The sequence below is a fragment of the Lolium perenne genome, chromosome 4 (genome assembly GCF_019359855.2).
Source record: "Lolium perenne isolate Kyuss_39 chromosome 4, Kyuss_2.0, whole genome shotgun sequence".
In the NCBI taxonomy this organism is placed as follows: Eukaryota; Viridiplantae; Streptophyta; class Magnoliopsida; order Poales; family Poaceae; genus Lolium; species Lolium perenne.
The window spans coordinates 159,865,025-159,889,811 of record NC_067247.2 but is presented as its reverse complement, the minus strand read 5'-3'; the positions used below and the strand labels follow the sequence as shown (position 1 = coordinate 159,889,811).

At 45.5% G+C, this 24,787-nt stretch overlaps 2 protein-coding genes across 2 annotated transcripts; one reads left to right on the top strand and one right to left on the bottom strand.

Moving 5' to 3' along the window:
- The first annotated feature begins 7,368 nt into the window (after window positions 1–7,368).
- LOC127347337 (putative F-box protein At3g25750) lies at window positions 7,369–8,616 on the top strand. Its single transcript, XM_051373531.1, has one exon. The coding sequence runs from the start codon at window positions 7,369–7,371 to the stop codon at window positions 8,614–8,616; it is 1,248 nt and encodes a 415-aa protein (XP_051229491.1).
- A 10,909-nt stretch (window positions 8,617–19,525) lies between these two features.
- LOC127347335 (uncharacterized) lies at window positions 19,526–20,047 on the bottom strand. The gene has a single exon (XM_051373530.1). It carries the CDS (start codon window positions 20,045–20,047, stop codon window positions 19,526–19,528), a length of 522 nt encoding a protein of 173 aa, XP_051229490.1.
- Window positions 20,048–24,787: the final 4,740 nt, after the last annotated feature.

The window sequence follows — 24,787 nt, the reverse complement described above, 5'->3', positions numbered from 1 at the left end:
TAACCCATCGATGGAAAAATAAATATAACTTCTTGCAACAAGAAGAAGAATCTTTGAGATAGCAAAACAGTATAAACTCCAGCCAAAGGCACGGGGGATCCAACAATATAAGCTGCTGTACAATATAAACAAATTCTTCGGAACAAAAAAGATCGACAAGATATAGACATAATTTCTCGCAATATAGTACAGCTCAGTTTAGGCCTAATATACTATCTATGAATAAACCTCTGGTTGTCTTGTGCTCAGCATAGGTCCCCTTGACGAAGAATTCTGAATCCATCCGAAGAAGTTCATCCATCATCGCCTCAGCCACAGGAGTAACCATCTCATTGATTGAGTCAATGTTATTTTTTCGCCGCGATTTCTTGGCTAAGCAATCAGCAACAATCTTCGTCAGGTCCAACTTGGGATGGCAAATGTGTATCATAATCATGGCAAACCTTGCGCCAGCAGTCAATTGAGCTCGCACAAAGTTATGAATGCGAGGAGCATCTCTAAATTTCTCCATCAGTCCAAGAAGAGTTTCGGGAGCCTCATCTCGAGGAAATAAAGTCTTGTAAACAAGGGTTAATGTTCTCGTGCAGAAATTGAGAAATTCGCGCACCTGACAAGCGCGATCTTGGAACCTGACAATTTGCTGGGTTCGCTCAAGGTGGCCCAGAACAGACAGCCATGGTTAAGAGAAAGATTGACGAGGAGATTCGTCCTGACATTCACTCTTTCGTCTTCAGCGGCAGCGTCGAGAACCGAGCCTATTAAGCGACAAAGCAAGAAATCTAAGGGGAGGCACAGTAAAACAAGAAAGAAGCAGTGTGAGGTTGGAAAAACATACCTAGCATATCCGCGCTAGCTTCAATCATTAGCTCGAGCATGCTATTTTCTCGAGTAGTGGCTTTCTCAGCTTCCGACACAGCAGCATCCTTGGCAGCTATGGCCTCTTTGGCTTGTTGAAGAGCAATTTTCTCTCTCTCGGATGCTTTTCGAGATTGTTCCATCATTGCCAGAATTTGTTTTTTCATGGATTGAAGTTGTTGTCGAAGTTCTTGCAAATCTTGCGACAATTGTTTGCTTGAAGAACCTTCGATGAGGTTATCATCGACTAGTGTCTTCTTCGAGAAGGAGGAAGCATGAGAAGTATCGGCAGGATGAGGATTGGTAGAGTAGTTATCAAATATCAACTGGAAAAGAAAATTCCAATATCAAATGGTTGCACAAGACAGAATTCCATTGATCTTCAGGAAATTTACACGGATATTACAGAAGGAGTTCTTCAAAAGGACTACTAAGGTAATTGTCGCCAAAGCTAATATGGCGACAATAGCTAAAGAAACAGAAAAAATAAAAAGAAGGGGCAATCAACTAGACCTCCGGCTTTGATGAGCTAGGAGTTGAAGATGGCTTGATTCCGAGATAGGCCAGGATTTTCTTCGTGTTGGGCTTTGCCGCCTTGATCAGCGATCGCCATTTTGTTTGCTCTATTTGTTCTGTGTCGCCTACTTTCGCCCAGTCGATAGTTTGTTGGCTATCAGCGACCAAGGCAACAGTGTTTTCAACAGCAATCTTCATGTTCTCTTGACGCATCTTCAGTCCAAGATCCTCTGGTGGATTGAAGTCCTTGGCAAGAGCAAGGAAAGTCTTGGGTTCCGCTTTCTTCGGGAAGAAGTAGGGGAACAGCCGCAACAACCCTGAGTCAGCATGTCCAATACCTTCGCGAGCTTCGGTTCCATGAAACTCAAGGATAGAGAGTGCGTCAAGAAGAGGATCGTTGTCGGGATCTTCAAGCTCAAATTCTTGGTTTGTTTTACCTGTCGCAGAAAATATATGTTGGTCGACAGCAAGTAAAGAAAAGCGAGTCTAAGAAAAATAGAATGGATCGACAAAATTACCAACAAAACGCTGATTATGCGTGTTCAAACACTTGATGATCGCCTTTTCACGAGTAGCCTGTGCGGCTTTGTGCTCGTTCAAAGCAGTTTCGGCATCATCAAGTCTTTTTTGCAGATCTTTGACACCAGCAGCTTCTGCCTTGGCCTTATCAGCCTCCGCTTTAGCTTTGCTAGCATCAAGTTCAGCCTTCTTGCGAGCCGCTTCACTTTGCTCCAATTTCTGAGCAAGCGTGTCAACAAGCTTGTTGGCCTTCGCAAGTTTTTCTGCCAAAATAGTTAAGAATCGTCAAAATTGCGACAAAACAGGAGCAAGAAGTTATAAACAAGGGTCAGCAAAGAATTATTACCTTCAGTCTTGCTGGCATATTCACGGTACCCAATGAATTGGGCACCGATGCGCACAAGCTCTTTGATCATAGGCTGTCAAAGAAGGACAAAGAAAGAAAATGTCGGTATGGGAAAAATATGATAGCATAAAGAAGCAAACAGAGGAAATATAGACAGTGACAAGAAAATTAAGAACTTACATCATCCAAGAGAGGGCTAGAGGAGCTACCCAATTGGAGGATAGGCTCCGGGATTGTTTCAACCCTTGTCCTTTTTGGTGAAGGGACAAGAGGGCTTGAAGGAGGAGTAGGAGCGCCGACGTTTTGTTGAGGAGGCGAGGATTCCTCTCCTTCGACTGGCGTCTCCGAAACAACCAGAGTATGTGACGTACTCGTTCGAGCAGCCACATCAACAGCTGGTACTTCTTCCTCATCATCACTGTGATTAAATGTCGGCAGCATAAAAAGCAAGATAGACAAAAATCTTCGAGTACAAAATAAAGTGAAATAAAAGGTAACTTACGAGCTGATGAGGGACTCAAGGTATGGATCATAAGCTGCCTTCTGGCGTGAAGGAACAACTTCTTCGGCTTTGGAGGTGCCGGAATCTTCGACATCGTCCCTTTTCCTTTTGTTCCTTGGAGAAACAACAGGAGGAGGAGATTGTGCCGATGCAGTACCTTCAGAAGATCCCGCAGATTTTTGAGAATCTACGGGTTCATTCACAAATGAGGGGGCATCTTGGTTGTCGTCGGTGACAATGGCCCTTTCCTCGACTTCTCCACCTTCAGGAAGGGGAGGAAGCGAGACAAGATTTGGATGGTTCTATGTAAAAAACAATGGAAGGTGTCAAAAAAGGAGTTACAAAAAAGATAGGAAGGCAATAACAAATCAATCGACAAAGTTTAATTACCTTGGGAAGCGCATTGGTGGCGCTGTACGGTTTTACACGACAAGAAGAAGGGACGGGATCTTTTTTGCTGAGGGAGGAGATTTTTCGGACAAGTTTTTCTAAGTCCTTGACCTCTAAATCCGCCGACAACTGATCTGTGTCCTTGTTGCCAGCATACTTCCAGAGAGGGTATTTGCGAGCTTGAAGAGGCTGCACCCTGGTTCTAAGAAAATACGTTGTGATCTGAATACCTGACATCTCCTTGCCGCGAGTATTTTGCAACTCATGGATGCGAGTCATCAGGGCCTCTGTCGATATTTTTTCTTCTTCGGTAGCCTCTGCATCCCAGGAGCGGCGGCGAAGGATTTTCTCGGCACCATCGAAGGGAGGGATGTTGTCTTCAGCACATCCATGGTTTTCTTCCTGAATGTACAACCACTTCTTGCGCCACCCCTGAACTGAGTCAGGGAGTTTGATGTCGAAGTAGTCGACTGTGGGGCGAACGGAAATAACAACGCCGCCTATATTGTAGGCGACATTGGGAGAGCCATTACGGCGACAAAAGAAAATGCGCTTCCATAGCGCCCAGTTAGGCTGGACGCCAAGGAAGGCCTCGCAGAGGGTGATGAAAATGGAGATATGGAGGATAGAATTGGGCGTGAGGTGGTGAAGTTGCAGACCATAAACAAAAAGCAGTCCGCGGACGAAAGGATGAATGGGGGCGGGAAGACCGCGGATGAGATGGTCGATGAAACTTACCCGATACCCCATTGGAGGGGTTGGGTAGCTTTCTTCACTAGGGAAGCACAGCGCCTTCGGCTTCTTGCTGATCCCCAGCTTCTTCAAGAGGTTGATGTCCTGGGTGGAAATTTTGGACCTTTCCCACTCCGCGCTTCCCAGATCTATGGCAGCCATTGACGACTCCGGCGTGCTGTGTTTGATCAACCGACGAGGTGGCATCAACAATGGCGCGAGAATGCAGCTGGGAGAGGATGAGCTCAGGGAGTTGTGGGGCGCAGGAGGAAGTTTTGCAGAGGAAAGCAGGGGAACGGCGCGAGCGGAAGTGCTCGAGGAAGAAGAAGGGGATCTTATATAGAGGTGCGGTGAAGTGGCGGACCGTTGGATGAAAAATGTGTGCGGCAGATGATAACCACGTGGAAACAGGGGTAAAAAAGTATTTTAACATTGGAGAAGTTACGGTACGTGCGCCAGGAAAAGCGGAGGACGTGTGTCCCCCACCTGCACGACGTGTCAAGATAATGGATAATTTGGGCCCGCAAGGTAGCGGGAGAAAACTTCTCGCAATTTTCGGACTCACAATCGTGGCTATCGTCAGCAATAACGTCACATTGGCAGAAGGAAAAATTCGCCTCAACAGCTCATAAAAGGGCGATATGGAAAATATTGATGAGCCTTTTATCAAATACAAGTTTTTGATCAAATGCTCGGGGGCTACTTTGAAAAATGAAAAGATCAAGAATGATAAAATAGAAATGGCGAGAGCCTATGATCAAATACAAATATTTGCTCATAGCCTCGGGGGCTACTCCCATCGGGAGCGTTGTTCGCGCACCCGAGAAATTGTAAAACTTCGGGAGAAAAAGAAAATATAGCAGCATAAGGCGTGGAGCCTACACCCAAGCACAAGTTCTTGGCTGTAGCCTCGGGGGCTACTCCCATCGGGAACGCTGTTCGCGTGCCCGATGAAATTATAAAAAAAAAAGAGAAAGAAAGAATGAAAAGAAGAAAGATAGGAGAGCAAAAGAGTATATTTCGAGTTATAAATAACTCTGCATATACTCCCATCGGGAGAGCAATATAAGTCATCTTTGACTCAATAAAATGTGCCATTCCAACAGCCGAATAAGCACTCGACAATATATTCTCAGAACGCCAAGGTTGCGATCAATTTCTGAATGCCGCAAAACTTTGCGAAGGTAAGATCCCAGATCCGTTCTGTGAGGCGTGGCGCCGTCTCTGACGTCGGTTTGCTACTTTTATCCGTATCAACAGATACGAAGAAAAATCCTAACGGACGCGTTAGGTACCCGATAAATATGACTGGGACTCGACAGAATGGTAAGACCTTAAGCGGCACCTGTCGAAGTTTACACCAGTATCCCGAGATCATGTCCAGGGACGTGATCTTGAAGTAGGTTTTTGCGGATTGCCACTAGAGCAGTTAACTAGTACCTGATCCGTCAGATGAACTAGCCCCAACTACCATTATCCCTGTACAATATAGAAATTTATGTGAAGAAATATAGAAAAGTTTTAAGTTGTCGAGTAAAAATAAACAGTGGAGATTTTCCCTGACTCTACGATTCAAGAAAAATCTCGGGGGCTACTGACATAGGTATCCCCAATGGGCCTGCCGAAGATAGTACCTGGGGTTTACTGAAGGCCCACTACCCGAAGAATAAGCAGATTCGGAAGCCCAAGATATTGTTAAAGAAAGTTAGAGTTGTAATAGAAAGCATTATTTGTAATCTTGCAGGATGAGTTAGAAACCTTTCCGGACTCTGTAACTTGTACAATACGAATCCCTCGGCTCCGCCTCCTATATAAGGGGGGGGGGGGGGGGGAGGGGTCGAGGGACAAAGAAAGCATCGAATCATTGTCTCTCAAACCCTAGTTTTCATAATCGTCGAGTACTTTTCGGCTGAAACCTTCGAGATCTACTTGCCCTCTACTTCCAACTAAACCCTAGTCTACAACCCGTAGGCATTGACAAGTTAATACCTTGTCACCACCCATCCTATTCCATCTCCGTCCCATACTCCCAACCCACAGCTGGACAAGCCATGGACTGGTTTCCTCACGAAAAAAGGAAAACAAAAGTCTCCCTCGATCCCCCGTCTCATACGACGCTCCACCAAACCTCGATTCCGATCCGATCTCGCCGGCGCTGCACCACCTGGACCTCCACCCTCCGCTCCCAGTTTGAAGGCCTCCGCTCTCTCACGTCAGATCGATGCCCGCAACACATCCTCGCCGACGAGAGAGCGCCTCAGCCTAGAAACGTGCCGGCGCGGTGGGCTTCCTTGCCGGCGCGTGGTGCCCCGTCAAGTTCGCCAGCCCGCGTCCCGCGCGTGGCCGAGGCGGTCTGGTGCAGATGCCCGCACGCCGGCAACGGTCAGCCGGTCACCTGGATATGAGGATCCATAGTTTTTCCGATTTCAGAAGGGGTTATCTGTAAAAAGGCATGTGTATTAACCGTCTGACACTTATTTCGGATCGAAGGGAGTATTTTTTTTGATAATTTAGCCTAATAGATTGAGTAACCTTGGTAAAATAAAAAATTGTTGTGAGTAGAACTCGAACCCGCAACCACGGAGTCTTACAGGCTGAAACTTACCACGGACATCAAGTAGTGAAATGGGTGTATACAACTTGAATATGACTTTGGCCACGAGTACAATCTGGCTTACTAGCCTCTGAAATAGAGACACAGGCTGATGTGGATAAAGCAAATGATAAGGCCTCCGATCTTTCAAGATATGACGAAAGCAATGTTCGGGTTATTTCGAAATTCCAGTGGTAGGCGAAGGATCTCAATCAGAAATGGAAGAAGGAATTGAAAGACCTAACTCTTCTGGTGGTTGACAAAAAGCGAGGTATTCCTCGGAGGAAGGGGAGCCCGGGCTAGCGTTGATGGCGTTGAGGCAATAACACACCAATGGGGCAACCTGTCACCAAAAAAGAACGTTCTATGCACAAATGAACGCGTTCGTACGCTAGTTAACCGTGTTTTTTATGAAGTACAAATTCAAATGTAACCGAGTTTTTTTGTCCGGTATGAGTGTTTCTCGGAGGGTAACAAGATTTCCGGTTTTCGGGGAGATTTCCGAAATCTCGGCCGAGAAAAAAATCCCTGTTGTGTAGTCTAAAGATCAATTTATAAGTTTTATTACCTTTTGAATTCTTTGTACTACTATTGATGATTATTGTCATCGAACATTTCCGCAGACCAATAATAATTAGGCAAATGAGTGCTTAGAATAATAAATTAAGGGTCTTCATTGTACGTGCCCTTATGGTTCTCTTTGTTGCCCGTGCTTACTTTGGATTGGTCAGTTAAAGCAATCAAATCAGACCAGTTTAAATCAGGCCAGATAGAGCAAAGGCCGATTGAAATCCATATTTGACTCGAATACGGACAGAATCGGGTTCGCCCCGTGTATTTATAACTTGTTCGCGGTCGGTGAGACAGTCGTACAGTACGTGCGCGGATCCGCTCTACTCGACCGATCTTCCATCCATGGGCGGCAGCGCAAGCAAAGGCGAAGAGGCGGTGACGGTACCTGCGGGACTGCCATACTCCCTCTGGTCAAACCTCCCGCCGGAGCTCGCGGGCCTCGTGATCCAACGGCTGCCCTCCTACGCTGACCGCGCCCGCTTCGGCTCCGTGTGCCGGCACTGGCGCTACGCAGCGAAGCTGCTGCAACAGGCGCCGCTGCCGCCGTCCCAGCAGCCGCTCCCGTGGCTCAACTTCCTCAACGGTACCTTCCGGAGCCTCCCCGAGGGCGAGGAGCACAACCTCCGGCCTGACAAGCCTCTCGTGCTCTCCGCCAACAAGGGCTGGGTGCTGTTCAAGGAAGGGCTGTTGGGCCCCGCGCACCGCCACTACCTCAAGAACCCTCTCTCCGGCGCCGTCATACGGCTCCCAGGGCACTGCAAGGCGCCTATCATACTACCCCATGGAGACGATCACGACGACAGCAGCAATGTACCTCCTTCTTCCTCCGACTCGGAAGAGTTCAACATCTGGAAGGTGATCGTGTGCACGAGCGACGTGATCGCCGCCAAGATCAGCTACCACCGCCTCCCCGACGTGGTGGCGTGCTGCCGGTCGGGCTCGCGCGCGTGGTCCACCGGTCCGTGCAACGGCACGTGGTACGAGGACATGGCCCTGTACAAGGGCAAGATATACACCGTGTGTCGGAATGGCGGCCTCTTCTCGCACGAGCTCATGCAGGTCAGGAGGACCGGCGAACCATACGTCGAGCCGCCAGTCGAGCAGATCGTCATGGCACCGCCGCCGGAGCCTGACAAGCCTTACGCTAATCTCTGGGGCGCCACGAAATGCTACCTCGTTGTATCTTCACGCGGGGATAAGTTGCTCATGCTTCGATGGACCATCCCCTGCGAGCACCATTGTCTCACAACTGAGATGGCGTTCAAGGTCTTCCAGGCAGATTTGGAGATGGCCCGGTGGGTACATGTGGAGAGCTTGGACGATGAGGCGCTCTTTGTTAGCACGCACTGCTCCAAGGCCATTAGCGCATCTAGCCATGCCGGCCAAGGGAGAGGAGATCAAATATATTTCGCCGACTACAGCCTTAGGTCCGTCAAGCGGACAGGATGCATTACTCGTACCTGTGGTGTATATGACATGAGAAGCAAGGTTGTCTCTCCAATTTCAAGCAAATGGCCAATCAATGATACATCAAAGGCGTCATGGTTCTTCCCTTCGGTTGAGTATGGTGACTCCAATCATAATGTTTAAGGCTTGGAGAGCCTTACCAAGATTCTTTACATGGATGTGAATCTTTCCATTACGATTGTGGTGATAACTACCCCGGATTGCTAACTCCCGGTTAGCTGAGAACTAAGTTAGAGTCCGATCAATTTGACGACCGTTAGATTTGCATCTTGATTCATACATACGAGAATTACACATACATGTGTAATTGCACATACCCATTGCCCTAGTTGCACGTGAATTACGCATGAAACCAGGTTAGCCGGGACACACGTCCAGAACTACCTCTACTGATGTACTCATGGCCCACGCGCGTTGATGGCCAAATGTGAAAATGGATTGAGATGGTTAACAAAAATGTTCCATTGCCGGGATTTGAACCCATTGCCCTAATTGCGCGTGAATTACGCATGAAACCAGGTGTCGAGGGCACTCCTCGGCAATGCCCACCTTTTTGGGCTTAGGATTGACAGAATCCTGCAGGCTAACACGAGACATTGGATACCAAACAAACGGCGATGAGGTAAAACTCTTACTTACTGCTTGTCTGATCTTGATTATCGAAAATATCGGGTTACAATGGGGCAGCCGAAGGCTTGGACGATCTCGTCGAGAGGCTAAGATTTCGTATGACCTAGCTCTAGAATTGCGGTGGTTATGGCTAAAGTGATTGTGTGTCTCTTGGCAGACCCTCTTCTAACCCTTATATTGTGAGTCAGGTCTCGAGAGGTCTGTCCAGGTACGACTAGGTTACAAAGAGTCCTACGTATAAACTTTCCTTGTTCTTCGTCTTCTTGCCTTGTTCGTCAAGTATATCTCTTCGGAACCGACATGGCGGCCCACCTTGGCCAATAGAGGATCTTCATGGGCCCCTAGTTGGACCGTTAGAGGTAGCACAATACAAGTTACCCGAAGGGTAATGCTCACATCAGTAGCCCCCGAGTGACTGGCCGAAGAAAAGCTTCGGGCAGGGACTAAAGTTGTCTTTTGTCGAACATCCATAAATCTTCAAAAGGCCTTGAATACTTCGAAAAAGCTTCATTTTTATCGGGTGCGCGATCAGTGCTCCCGATGGGAGTAGCCCCCGAGTCTAGGCACGGATGCTTGCAACCGTGTGTAGACTCAAGTTGTACCACTCGAATATTCTCAGATGCCGATATGTTTTTGCAAGCTATGGCAATCATCCGATATCTTTCGTATATCGGGTCTTCAATAACTTCAGGTAAAAATCACTCCAACTCAAAGCACGCTAGGGATTTAAGTAATGTGCCCAGCTTTACTCGATACATCGATACTGGTTAACTGGCGATGGAAAAACAACACTACTCTACTCAGAATCAAGTCCCCGGGCATGATTTTGGATCTTCTGAAACCTTCGGGTCCATCATTTTTATCGGGTGCGCGACCAGCGCTCCCGATAGGAGTAGCCCCCGAGTCTAGGCACGGATGCTCGCAACCGTGTGCAGACTCAAGTTGTACTACTCGAATGTTGTAGATTTCTTCGGATACTTCACGAGGAGCCGAAGCTTTTGATGACATCATTGATGACGTGGTTACTGCGGCGGTTCGATTGACAGGACGTGACCTGACGGGCCACCCTACTTCTGCGCGGTCAGTCAGGAAATGACTAGTCCTTGCGTGTTGACTGAGGCGCCTCCTCGATTTCTGCACGTAGTGGGAGTAATGGGCCGCTGGTTTATCTCTCCTTGTTGACGCGTGTACGATTAGATTCTCGTCCATCATCCCACGTTGCCAAAATAACGGCCACGATATTCAATTACTCCTTGTTATAAATGGGGAACCTTTTCACGTTTTCACTTTTTACGCCTCCATACTGCTCATCTTCTTCCCTTGCCTCCTTCCTACCATTGCCTTCTGCTTCCGCGAGTTTCAACGACCATGGGCAAGAAGAAGGGATCTGCCGGCTCCAGTGCCACCGCAGGCGCATCCAGGGTTGGCCTCGACTGGAGTGCTTCCACCATCTTCAAGCGTGAGGAGAACAATATGAGGTCGCTCGGCCTCATCTCATCTGTCGAATCTGATTTCGCCCATCCAGGTTCTGCGTCTCGTCCAAAGCCTTCGAAAGGCTTTACTGTTATGTTTGCCGCTTTTCTGTATCGTGGGCTTTCTCTCCCTGCCCACGAGTTTCTCCGCTCTCTCATTTTCTTCTACGGGATTCGGCTCTGGCAACTGACTCCCAATTCCATTATCCATCTCTCGATCTTCATCACCTTGTGTGAGGCTTTCCTCGGCATCGACCCCCACTGGGGTTTGTGGAGGAAGATTTTTATGTCAAGCGCCACAATGGCAATGATGGACCTCCCGTTGTTGGCGGCGTCGGCTTCGTTGTCAGGAAGGAGGTCAACTACTTCAACTTCCCGATGAAGGAGTCAGTCCAAGGCTACCGACAGAAGTGGTTTTATCTTTGGGACATCTCGGTACCAGGGCGTCGTTCCAATCTACCTCCATTCGAAGATGTTCTTAATGTTGTGCCGAAGAAATCCTGGCAAAACACTCTGACTGCCGAAGAAAGCGCAATAGCCGATCAACTCTATGATAAGGTCTTGGACCTGAAGAATGCAGGAGGTCAAATGATGTGTGGCACCGAAGTAGTCTCAGTGTTTCTGAAGCGTCGGGTGTAGCCAGTAATGTCAAGGGCTTATCAGCTATGGATGTATACTGGTGCAACGGACAAATCAAGGATCAACACAGCTGATTTTTCTGAAGAGGATCTCCGAGATGAGGTGTGGCGTCTAACTTGCCTCAGCCAGAAGGACATCATAGTTATGTCTTCGGCTCGCCCTCCTATGGATCTTAAGCATCTTCCTTCTGATGTAATTTCTATTTGTTTTTGCATCTGATGTTACTTTTGTTTATGAACCTAAGGTTGCTTGTCCTTTCTTTCGATAGGCTTCTACTGTTGCTCAATGCTATCCACGCACACCCGAAAGTGGAATAGCTCCAGAAGATGATGATGCTTCCGAAGAAACTGAAGATGAGCAGAACATTCTTGAGGATAGCGATGCTCTGGGTGATGAAGTCCCCGAGGATGATGCACATGTCAAATCCATGCGTCGCAGGAAGATTAACGAAGATTTGAAAGCATCGGCGGAATCAAGTCCCAGCGGACGAGATAATGATGATGCTGATACAACTGTCTCTCCTGCACCTTCTCGAGATACTTCGAATCCTCAAGCTTCGAAAAGGCCATCAAGACTCTTCGCGGATGAGGATGACATTGAATCAATACCGTAATTTTCTTCTTACTTCTTTTTTACTTTCATTCGGCTTCACTGACTTTCATTTTGTTTAGCTATGAGGATGATGATGAAGTTCCTCTCTCGAAGAGGGCAAAAATATTGTCTGAAAAGGCGGAATCTGCGAAGGAATCGATGCCTAGGGTTGACCGGATGACCACCCCTCCGCCACGAACAGGCGTAGCCAAGATTCCTCTCTCGACGATTATTCCTCCAACAAGTGCATCCGCTCCTTCATCTTTGCGTGATCACGTAAGTATACCGTCTTCAACAGATAATAACCAATCGTAGTGCCTGCTAGCCCCAGAGCCGATGATTGGATTTTTTGAAGGAAGCCAAGTATAGGATTAGATATACTTGTTGTTTACTCTGACATAATTTTTCAATTCCTTTGTTGCAGCCAATTTATGTCACTGCTGATGATGTGGTAGATTTTGCTGATCAATCTACTCGGCTAGAAGCAGAAAACGTCCAGCTTCACAAAGCTATTAAAGCTTCGGTTGACCAAGTACCGGAAGCTAACAAGCTAGCAGCCGAAGTGCAAAGTGAGAACACATGCTTAAAGAACGAGCTGAAGAAGTTGAAGAAGAATATTTAGGACGATACAGAAGCTCGACACAAGGCTTTCATTGAAGCCGATGAAAAGGAGGGTGCCCTTCGAGAGTCCATTAAGAATTTGTTGAGTAAGTTTTCCTTCATACTTGTATGATACTTCTCCAGGATATCTTTCTGATGCGATGAATCGCTTTTTATAATTTTCCAAATACTGCCGACATGCCTGTCGACCGTAGAAGTAAACTTCGGGTGGACTTGATGTCGGATGCCTTGTCATTTGCAACTGAATCCAGCAACCAACTCCAAGATCTTTTGAAGAAAACCAAGGTTGTCGAGACTATTTTCGATGATGTTCCCGAAGTTGGATCAAAACAAAACCCTTGGAGAGATGGCAGAAACTTTCTTCATCGAGTCTTCTGACGCCATTGAGGTACTAAAGCAACGTTCTCGTCTTTACAATGCAGTCCTTACTTTTCAACTCCTGATGGGGCATGGACTTAGCTCTGAATCGGAGAAATTTTCCAAGGAGCTTCCAGTGGATGATGATGATGGCTGCCTTCTTGACCTTAAGCCTTTTAAGCAATCTTCGGTGTCGTGCGCCAATCTACTTTTTCAATTAGTTGACCAAGATAAGAAGAAAACCACATCCGAAGCTGCTCCAAATACATCAACACAAAACTGATTATGCTTGGCTCATTATTTTTAGTTGTAATCTGAATACATTTGATCTTTAATTTGTAGCAGATTTAAGCTAGCTCTGTTGCCAATGCTCTAACATCCTTTTGAATGAAATACTTTTACGCGCTCCCGATAGGAGTGCGCGCTCCCGGTGGGAGTTTTCTGCCGATTATCTTCTGTGAATGTATATTGAATACTTTATTGTGGACTCCTTCAACTTCTGCCTGAATCAAAAATTCTTTGCATTCTTCAGCTATTGATGAATCGGATCTTGTATGTCGTCTACGTGATCAAATTTCTCGAGTGAATAAGGGCATAGCTGGCCTTCAAAGAATGACAGCACTGGTGAAGAGAAAGAGCGAAATTGCAACTGCATTCGAGAAACATACTTTAGATCGTCTTCGGGTGGCTACTGAGAGCCTAAGCTGTAAGCGATCAATTCTTCTTTCCTTTATTGCTACTTTCAAAAATAATCTTAGACTAACTTGCTATTTTGTCTTCACAAGTCGTTGCTTCCGATGAATCAGAAGAGAATAGACGGATTCATGAAAAAATTGCAATGATGACCGACCTTTCTCAACCGAAGTGTGAGCTATGGTCAAATATGCCAAAGGTCGTAATCGTGGCAAAGTTTGAGTATCGGCCTCAGAAGGTCCACTATTACTTTGATAAATATTATGCTCTTTTGACCATGGTCTGGGAAATCATGTTTCCCTTGGATCCAGCACCTGAAACTCTGTCAGCTTTATTCAACCGATTCAAGACTTCGGCCAGGATTCAATCTTTGGTGCGTAAAGAGCTTTTGGCTGGAGCTGAAGTTGCTATTGCTTCTGTTTTAGCATGCCATCCGAGCATGGATTTGGAATCCATAGCCAATGCTAATGTAAAATTAGATCAGTATTATCCCATAGCTAGGCATTATGCTCACATTATTATTTCTAGAATGGAGTCAGGTACCGAAAGAGATTTGAAGAATCAAGAAGATCAATAGACCTTAAAAAATTTATCTTTAGTATTCTTGCACGTGGTGCAATTTTAGGATGACCTTGCGTTGCAAGGAGTAATATTGTACATATTTGACGTTCTTTGTTAACATCAATATGAATTATTGAACCGTAAGTCCATCTGAAATATTTTGTCGAGGGCACTGAGTGATAGTATCAGTTTGCTCACTCGATGACCCCGTAGTAATTTTAGAGTTGATTGTATGTTTTTGTTTGGCTTCGTAACACGGTACACCAGTATGAGCCTTTTGTACGTTGTATTTTTTCCATCGACTGCAGCACTCATGAATTTTTGAGGCTTGGATGAAACCTTATATGTATTTTGCTTTGTTGGATGCTTATACGTTGATAACCATAACTCCCGATGGGAGAATTAGTTAATATTAACATCGTAAGAATCATTTGCAGCGCCGAGCATTGCTGGGTAAGATCACATTATTTCGATAACCATAGCTCCCGATGAGAGTATTGGTTAACGATAATATTGTAGCAATTCTTGCAGCCCCCGAGCATTGTCGAGTGGCCTGTCGATGCATTGTTTAACTGGCGCTCCCGATGGGAGTCGTAATCGGTAAAAGGGGGTTCCCAAACAGTTGCTTGAGAAATAATCACATAAGCTGATCATAAGTTTGATTCATAATTCATGATTGGCTAGGAAGCCATAATGCCAGAAAGAAAAAATATCGACTATGCATAAAATTGTCGCAAGTGTGCAACGTTCCATGGGTTGTCGACGTATTTTCCCGAAGTAGGATTCTTGGGTCGATAAGCTCCTCCTGGTATGACTTCAGTGACGATAAACAGTCCTTCCCATGGAGATTCAAATTTCAGGGTCCTGTCTTGCTTCAATCGTAGTACTAGATCACCAATGCTGAAACTTCGGGTGCGAACTCTTCGGCTGTGATAATTCAGTATCTCCTGCTAATATACTGCCGTTCGTGCTAAAGCAACGTCTCAAGCCTCATCAAGAATATCTACGGCAGCTTGCAGTGCTTGGACAGAAGTCGCTTCTTTGTATGAGGCCACCCGAGGTGCTTCAAAGCGAATGTCGGCAGGTAAAATAGCTTTGGCTCCGTAGACGAGGAAAAACAGAATATATTGCGTAGACCTGTTTGGTGTAGTCCGCAAACGCCATAGTATTGATGGTAGTTCTTCGATCCAAGCTCTAGCTGCACCCGTGAGGCGCTTTTTAATACCATCGCATATTAGTCCATTGATCCTTTCCACTTTCCCATTGGTATGAGGATGTGCAACCAAAGCAAATTTGAGCTTAATACAATTGCTGTTGCAGAACTGATGGAATTCTTCAGAGTCAAAGTTGGTTCCATTGTCTGTAATGATGCTGCGAGGCACACCAAAGCGACAAGTTATTCCTTTGAAGAATTTAATAGCAGTTTTTGCTTTCTGATTGGTTACTGGTATAGCCTCAATCCATTTAGTGAATTTATCGACAACTTCCAATAGATAAGTATGACCGACGGGTGATGACTACGGTAGTGGACCAACTTGATCTAAACATCACTGCGCAAAGGGCCAGGCCAGAGGTATTGTCATTAAATCTGTGGCAGGTGCATGAGGCTTTGGTGCAAAACATTGCCAAGGGTCACATTTCTGAACTAGGTCTATTGCGTCGGCTGCCGTTGTTGGCCAATAGAATCCAGCTCTGAAAGCTTTAGCCACAATTGCTCTGCTACTGGCATGATGACCACATGTTCCCTCGTGTATTTCTCGCAACAGAGCCTTTCCATCGTCGATGGTGATTCACCGCTAAAAGATGCCAGAGATACTTCGTTTATAGAGGTCTCCATCTATCACGATAAATGCTTTAGATCATCGTACGATGCGTCTTGCTTTTATTGGATCATCTGGTAACCTCTGCTCCATCAAGTATGCCAAGAAAGGTTCAGTCCATAAAGGCTCAATAAGAAGGACTTGTTGATTAGATCCATTAGTAACATCTTCGGCAGCTTCTTGGGGCGTAGCCCCCGTATCAGTAACCGATGTTTCTGGAGGTGCCGAGGTTTTTTACTTTAATATACCTTTGAGTGATGGCTTCATAGAAGACTCCATCTGGTATAGAAGAGCATGTTGAACCGATGTTAGCCAAAGCATCAGCTTCCTCGTTGTTGGCTCTGCCGATATGTTTCTACTTGCACCCTTCGAATTTAGCTTCCATTGATTGGTACATCTGGCGATAAGCTATCATGTTGTCGCTAATAGCATCACATAGATTCATCGACTGTTGTATGATAACCCACAAGTATAGGGGATCGCAATAGTCTTCGAGGGAAGTAAAACCCAAATTTATTGATTCAACACAAGGGGAGACAAAGAATACTTATAAGCCTTAACAACTGAGTTGTCAATTCAGCTGCACCTGGAAAAGCACTAGTAACAGGGGTGATGTGAAAGCAGCAGTAATATGAGAGCAATAGTAACAAGAATAACAGCAGCGGCAAGAATACGCAGGCAATGGCACCAGAAAATAGTTGATACTACTTCTAATGTCATATAGGACCGAGTGAGTATTTGATGATGAAAGATGGACCGGTGTTCCCAGCTATCTGCACTAGTGGTAACTCTCCAATAACAAGTGACAAGTGTTGGGTGAACAAATTACAGTTGGGAAATTGATAGGATTGAAATAGCATTAAGATAGAACATCAAGATTATTAATCATATAGGCATGTTTTCCATATATAGTCATACGTGCTCGCAATGAGAAACTTGCATAACATCTTTTGTCCTACCAGCCGGTGGCAGCCGGGCCTCTAGGGAAACTACTGGTAATTAAGGTACTCCTTTTAATAGAGCACCGGAGCAAAGCATTAACACTTGGTGAAAACATGTGATCCTTATATCTAAGCCATCCCCTCCAGTTATCCCAGTTGCTGTCACTCTGGGGCCTCGGGTTCCGGACATAGACAAGTGCAAACAACTTGCAGATACAATCTAAGCAATGATTATAGAGCTTAAATCTAAGATCATGCCACTCGTGCACTAGTGACAAGCATTAAACACAACAAGATTGCAGCAACAATAACTTTACAAACTTATATAGATAGACTTATCATAATGTAACAATTCATCGGATCCCAACAAACACAACACCGATTACATCAGATGGATCTCAATCATGTAAGGCAGCTCATGAGATCATTGTATTGAAGTACATGGGAGACAGAGTACCAACTAGCTACTGCTAGAACCCGTAGTCCATGGGGGAACTACTCACGGAGCATGATGGAGGCGGTGGCGTCGATGGAGATGACTTCCGGGGGCACTTCCCCGTCCCGGCGGCGTGCCGGAACAGAGATTCTGTCCCCCGAATCTTGGTTTCGCGATGGCGGCGGCGCCCTGGAGTCTTTCTGGAATATGATTGATTGATGTAGGGTTTTCGCGTCGCGAGGAATATATAGGCGAAAGGGCGGCGTCGGAAGGGTCCCGAGGGGCCCACCCCATACCTGGGCGCGCCCCCTTCTTGGCCGCGCCGCCAGGTGGTGTGGGGCTCCCTTGGCCCCTCTCCGTCTCTCCTTCGGTGTTCTGGGTCCATCTCGATAAAATAGAAGGTTTGGCTTTCGTTTCGTCCAATTCCGAGAATATTGCCCGAACAGCTTTTGTGGAACCAAAAACAGCAGAAAACAGGAACTGGCATCTTGTTAATAGGTTAGTCCCGAAAAATGCATAAAATCATTATAAAGTGTGAGCAAAACATGTAGGTATTGTCATAAAACTAGCATGGAACATCAGAAATTATAGATACGTTGGAGACGTATCACTGTACTACAAGATTCGAATCTCTGTAGATATCTAAACGAGTAGCTCCACATGCTTTGGCCATACGCATACCATGTAGTAATGCTTCGTACTCCGCTTCATTATTTGTTGGTAACGAGAAATTCATCCTTAAAACATATCTCATTTTACCTCCTTGTGGCGAGATTAGCTCTACTCTTGCTCCTGCACCTGAACTACGCTTAGACCCATCAAAATACATCGTCCATGAGCCCGAGATATCGGGTGCTGCCGGGATTTGCGACTGGATCCAATCAACCAAGAAATCGGGAAGGATCTGGGATTTGATTGCTGTTCGATTAACATAGAAGATATCGTGTGGTGCTAACTCGATAGCCCATTGAGATACTCTGCCTGTCACCTCTGGATTGGTAAGTATGTTTTTCAATGGAGCTTCTGAGACGACAACAATTGGATGTTCTGCAAAGTAATGTCGTAATTTCCGTGCTTCCCTCCATACTGCATATGCCAGCTTCTGATGGTGAGGATATCGTTGCTTTGCAGGTGCGAGTACCTCGCTGAGGTAATAAACGGGGCCTTGCAGACCATGTACTCTTCCTTCTTCTCCGCGTTCGATGATAAGGACAGAACTGATGGCTTGAACAGTTGCAGCTATGTAAAGTAGCATTGGCTCCTTCTCCCTTGGGGTTACGAGAACTGGAGAGGTCGACCGAACCTTCTTCAGTTTGTCGAAGGCATCTTGCGCCTCTGCCGTCCACTCGAATTTTTCAGATTTTTTCATCAGTTGGTAGAATGGTAAGGCCTTTTCTCCTAGTTTTGCAATTAACTTACTAAGAGCTGCCAATCGTCCTGCCAACTGTTGCACTTGCTGTAGACTTCTAGGTGGCTCCATATCAAGAACAACTTTAATCTCTAAGGGATTAGCTTCTATACCTCTTGTTGAAATAAAGTACCCGAGTACTTGGCCTCCTGGTACCCCGACGAAGCACTTCTTTGGGTTCAGCTTGATTTTGTATCTGTCGAGATTATCAAAAGTTCCCCTTAAATCGTCAATGAGCGTGGTCGCATTCCTGGTTTTGACGATGATGTCATCAATGTAAACCTCCATATTACGGCCAATCTGCTCTCCGAGGCAAGCTTGCATGCACAGCTGATAAGTTGCGCCTGCATGTTTTAATCCAAAGGTCATGACGTTGTAGCAGTAAACGCCATGTGGAGTTATGAATGCCGTTAATTCCTGATCTTCTTTCTTGAGCTTGATCTGATTGTATCCCGAATAGGCGTCGACAAAAGAGAGGCGATCGCAGCCTGCCGTAGTGTCGACTATTTGATCGATGCGAGGCAACGGGAAGTGGTCCTTCGGGCAATGTTTGTTGAGACTTGTGTAGTCGATACACATGCAAAGAGCTGTTGTATCCTTCTTTGTTACCATGACTGGATTGGCTACCCACTCAGCTTCCTTGAGCTCCCGAATAAACTAGCTTTTCGGAGCCGATTAACTTCTTCGCCGATGACTTTTCTTTTTGGTTCTGAGAAACGACGCAATGTCTGCTGCACCGGTTTAGCTTTGGGGTCAACATTAAGGGCGTGCTCAGCGAGTTCCCTGGGAATACCTGACATGTCGGATGGTTCCCATGCAAATATTTCCTAGCGCTCACGGAGGAACTCGATAAGCGCGCTTTCCTATGCGGTAATAAGGTCCGCCGATACATTGACCGTCTTCTTCAGGTCAGAGGGGTGCACTTGATGCTTCTTTGCTTCCTTTGTAACGACGAACTCCTCGGATTTGGTGTTTCGATTATCATCAGGTGGTTGTGTATGATCGGTGATTGCATCGATTGCATTGAGTTCCTCCCTGACTCCGAACTTGGAAGCGATCTTCTGAAATTCTCTATCACAGTTATCCGAACGAGAAAAACTCCCGTGAACGGTTATTACTGTCCCATTGTTGCCTGGCATCTTTAACTTCAAATATGCGTAATGAGGAACCACCATAAATTTTGCGAACGCTGGCCTGCCGAGGATGGCGTGGTACTGTGATTCCCAATCGACTACCTCAAACTCGAGCTTCTCCTTTCTGAAATTGCTAGGTGTGCCGAAGACGACATCCAGTGAAATTTTACCGAGGGGATAAGCGGGTTGGGTTGGGATGATGTCATGGAAGCCAGTATCAGATTCTTTTAGCATATCGACCGATAATTCCATTGCTTTAATCATGCTTGCGAACAAAAGATTTATGCCGCTTCCTCCATCCATGAACACTTTGCTCATGTTATATCCTCCAATCTGTGCTTCAAGAACTAGGGCAGCATGCCCGGGCCTAGGAACGGCCGTCGGGTGGTCTGCTCTGCTGAACATAATGCTTTGATCGGACCAATCGATGTAATCGGGTACCGCTGCCATAGCTACTTCTGCAAATTTTATTTCTCGTGAAAACTTCTTGGCCTCTCTTTTCGAAAAACTGGTCTTATGAATCATGTTCACTTGACCTCGAGACGCAGGATAAACTTCGGTTGGTACATAAATATCTTCGCCTGGTATATACTGCTGCGGGTAGCTGTAAGCTACTGCTTTTTTTTGCCGAACGAGCTTTTGCATGTGATTCAGACCTTAAATCGTCACAGAACTTCAGAATGTCGAGGAACTGCCGACAATCTCTGAGTAAAATGAGTGGCCTTCTCGACATTATCCTTCGGGTCGATATAAGAGTGCAAATAACATGGCGCATCATGTTGTTCCGTAGCCGATAAATAAGGTGTACGGAGGCAGTTCTTGCTGGATTACGCATTGTAGCATCCCTTCTCGCATTGTCGAAACCCTTCGCCTCTTTCGTCGCTCCTCTCTTCTACCAAAGCGACCTCTGCCTTCACTGCTGTTTCTGGGTAGGCCTACAGAAGCTGTCAGTGGAACAATGGTTTCTAGAGCCGAAGTCCTTAGGCTTGACACATTTGAACTGGGAAGTCGGAGAAATCCTTCGGAATCGATGATGAAGTGGACCCCTCCGAAGGTTGTATCCATATTGCCGCGTAACTCCGAAGAGATCGGGCGTGAGGCCTCAGTGCGTGGTGCGTACTTGAAGGAACCGCAACGAACCGAGTTTCTTGGACTTGAAGGTGTTGGTGAAGTCAAAACAAACACTGTTGATGTGACCGGAGCTGCCGATGATGTGCCTTGTACCGACAGGTTTCCCACAGATGGCGCCAATTGTCGAGGGTACTCCTTGGCAATGCCCACCTTTTGGGGTTTAGGGTTGACGAAATCCTGCAGGCTAACACGAGACATCGGATACCAAACAAACGGGGAGAGAGATTACCCAGGTTCGGAGCCCTCGATGAGGTAAAACCCTTACTTCTTGTGTTTACGGCTAAAGTGATTGTGTGTCCCTCGGCAGACCCTCTCATGACCCTTATATTGCGAGCCATGTCTCGAGAGGTCTGTCCGGGTATGACTAGGTTACAAAGAGTCCTACGTCCAAACTTTCCTTGTTCTTCGTCTTCTTGTCTTGTTCATCAAGTATATTTCTTCGGAACCGGCATGGCGGTCCACCTTGGCCAATGGATGATCTTCATGGGCCCCTAGTTGGGCCGTAAGAGGTAGCACAATACAAGTTACCCGAAAGGTAATGCCCACATCACCAGGTTAGCCGGGACACGCGTCCAAAACTACCTCTACTGATGTACTCATGACCCGCGCGCGTTGATGGCTAAATGTGAAAATGGATTGGTTCATGTTTCCGCGCAGCTAGCCCCGAAACAACGCACGTTCTTGACCCGGTGGAGACTGGCCCGTTGGAAACGGTGCAAAAGACGTAATTCCCACTTCGGTTGGTATCATGGGCTGAAGATTCTGGGCTGGGAAGAGATTTTGGGTTGGCTGTTTGGTAGTGGTTGCGTGCATGTGAGGCTGCCATGTGAGGGCTCAACAATCTGGCACTGAAAACCAAGAGAATCTTCACGTGTTTTCTTTTGTAACGGGCATTGCCCCGGAGAAATGGCTGTTTCGGGCGTAGCTGTGGAGCCTGGCCCGAGGCCATTTTTAACTGCTTTAAGGTCCGTACTGTGCAAGCAGTTTTGGGCCCTGTTATTTAGTGTCCACGAAAAAAGAAATCTTTCTTAGCTCATGCATCTACCAACTTTCATGCATGCTACTAAACGAGCTCATGGTTAACAAAAATGTTCCATTGCCAGAATTTGAACCCGGGTCGTCTGGGTGAAAGCGAGATATCCTAACCGAGCTAGACGACAATGGATTTGATAGCTAGTGTCAAGTTGCCCCGTCAGCTCTCCTTATATTTTTAGCTTTTATGTTTAGCAACAGGCAAGATCTCCGCCATGTTTTTCGACCCATGCACATCAGTTGAGAAAAAAACTTATTATGAAAATTTCTAGACATATAATTGTCTTACGAAAAGGTGAAATAAAAGCCTGCAGCGATGGTTTAGCGAATTGAACCTCCGATCAAATATAAATAGCTGAACTTTATCTAGATATGATTGTATCTTTACAATAATGCCCTCCGTTTAAAAATAAATAGCTGAATTTTATCTAGATACGATTATATCTTTACACTGATATGCGTCTATAACGTGGAACTTATTATCCTTCATTAGGTTCTAGCGATGTCCTACTCTCAGCCTCAAACCTATGATAAGCAAATCAAAGAACGGTACCTGACTATCTCGAAGAATGTAATAACTAACTAGAAGTAAACAATACATGGCCTTGCAGTGGAATCAACAGCTCTACATACACTGGCTCATACACCAATGTTGATCTCAATACCAGATAGCATAATTTGTCTTCGATTTGTTTAGCATGTGTATGCTCCTCAACACACTTTTGTTGGGGTCAGCCACTGAGCTCTTCCAGTTCGACTACAAAACTATCTGATGTTGGATCGTTTTGTTTTTTATCCTTCCATTTAGGTCCCTCTATTTGACGTTTTGGAGTTTGGATGCCTTAACTGACATACATCCAATCATTGCGATAACATACAGTCATACACATGTGAGCAACAAAACTCCACACTTTAACTAGAGATTTGTCAGATTTATCTAAAACTGACTCAATGCTTTTTTTTTTTAAGATTATTGAAATCACAGCATCCAACATAGTTTGCGAGCCATCAGAGCCACATAGAAACATGTGAACTGGTAACAGCAAAACAACAAAGAGGCACTGGCGGAGCTAGAGGAATTTCGCCACCAACATCTTGCATACAACCTCCGCCTGCTTGCTCACAAGCTCAGACTCAATTAGGACAAGACGGCGGATCCCTGAAATGTCTATCACCGCAAAGAAACTATGGAGCAGGTCAACATGGTACCAATGGCAAGACCACTACAAGTATCATTACGAACATACGGCACTACCTTAACACATGCATGAGCATGTCTCATTTCTCAATGGTCTCAGATAGATCCAAACATCATTAGCAGCAACTAGCAAAAGAAAGGGAAGTGACCAACTGAACAGTATAGCAAAAGGGTTGCACTTCAGGAAATCAAACCCACCAAACATACCTTAAAATATTATCTAGTGCTGAATGATATGTGGCCTTCATAATAATATGTGGAGATTAAAACCAGGAAAATGCAAGATTACTGACACACAAGTTAGTACAAAAATACACACATATTATGATTCTTTGCAACATCACCCTTCATTTTCAGAACAATGTCCATTCACTACGGGAGAGCTGCAGTCTGCCGACGGCCGCCAGTCGTCGGCACATCAAGGAAGGCCGTCGGCACAGGCTGTGCCGACGGTGACCGTCGGCGTAGCATCGTCGGCATAGTTCTGGTCGGGGATTGCCCGATCACCGTCGGCATAGACTGGCCGTCGGCATAGTATTTCAAAATTTTCAAAAAAAAATTCCAAAAAAAATTCAAATTATTTTTTTTTTCTAATTTTCTTCTTATTCTTTTTTTACTTGTTAATCTTTCACAATCACACTTAGTACACCTAATCTTAGGTCAAATTGCACTTGTAGTCAAACTTCCCAGTTGGTCACCCATCCTCACAATACTCCTATCCCAGCGCACTTAACTTCTTAGTTCTCTTCGGATGAGCTTCCATGAATGAAATGACACCTTGTTGTTAATACTATCATATCAATCATATTAACCCTTTGACCGTGATGCCACACCTCTATATTTTTGAATTCTAAACAATCACTTAAGTAAACAACAATGAATATATATAAATAATAATAATATAGAATTTGGAAAACAATTAAATAATTTTATTTTTTGTCTTTTTTATTTAATATGGAATAATTAATATCAGTAAATGCGAATTTGGCAAATAATATGTCTAAATTGATCAGAAAAATGAGGAATACAAATATGACATCCATATCATATTTTGAACCTACAAACTTAATTTGCCCAAAAATCATGAGCATTAGATCAAGTACCCCTAGTTTAAATCTGATTGACTTTATCGGAAATGAGGTGGGAAAAAAAAATTTAGTTCTACGACGCATCATTATATGTGCTAATTTTTGCCCGTTTAGTTTGTTCACGAATGGGTGCACCCGCACACCCAGTACGGCGATACCGCATGTCTCAGGGCCCTGTTTTGGCCAGATGGCAATCTGAAAGAAGTCAAAAAATCCCACGGAGCTGCGCGGTGTCATTTTATATGTCATAGTAACTATTCTGTTTGTCAAAACTAGGATCTGGCAATTATTTTGAAAAAACCCTTCGCAAAAAGGGCTATCAAACATCCGGAGTTTTATGGATTTCAGGGGAAATGAGTTGGAAAACAGCCTCGCCAGGATAGTTTGCCGAAACGAGGTTATATTTGGCACGTGTGTGGGCCCTAGGATGGTAAGCAATACTCCATACGCGGATTTCTAATCCGACCCACGGATGACCATGTTTTCATTTTTGGCGTGTGTGAAAGCCATGAAACCTCGAACATTATAGCTCATTTCTAAGAA

Coding starts and splice junctions, on each gene's coding strand:
- LOC127347337 (XM_051373531.1), top strand. CDS start 7,369: ATGGGCGGCAGCGCAAGCAAAGGCGAAGAGGCGGTGACGGTACCTGCG.
- LOC127347335 (XM_051373530.1), bottom strand. CDS start 20,047: ATGGAATTATCGGTCGATATGCTAAAAGAATCTGATACTGGCTTCCAT.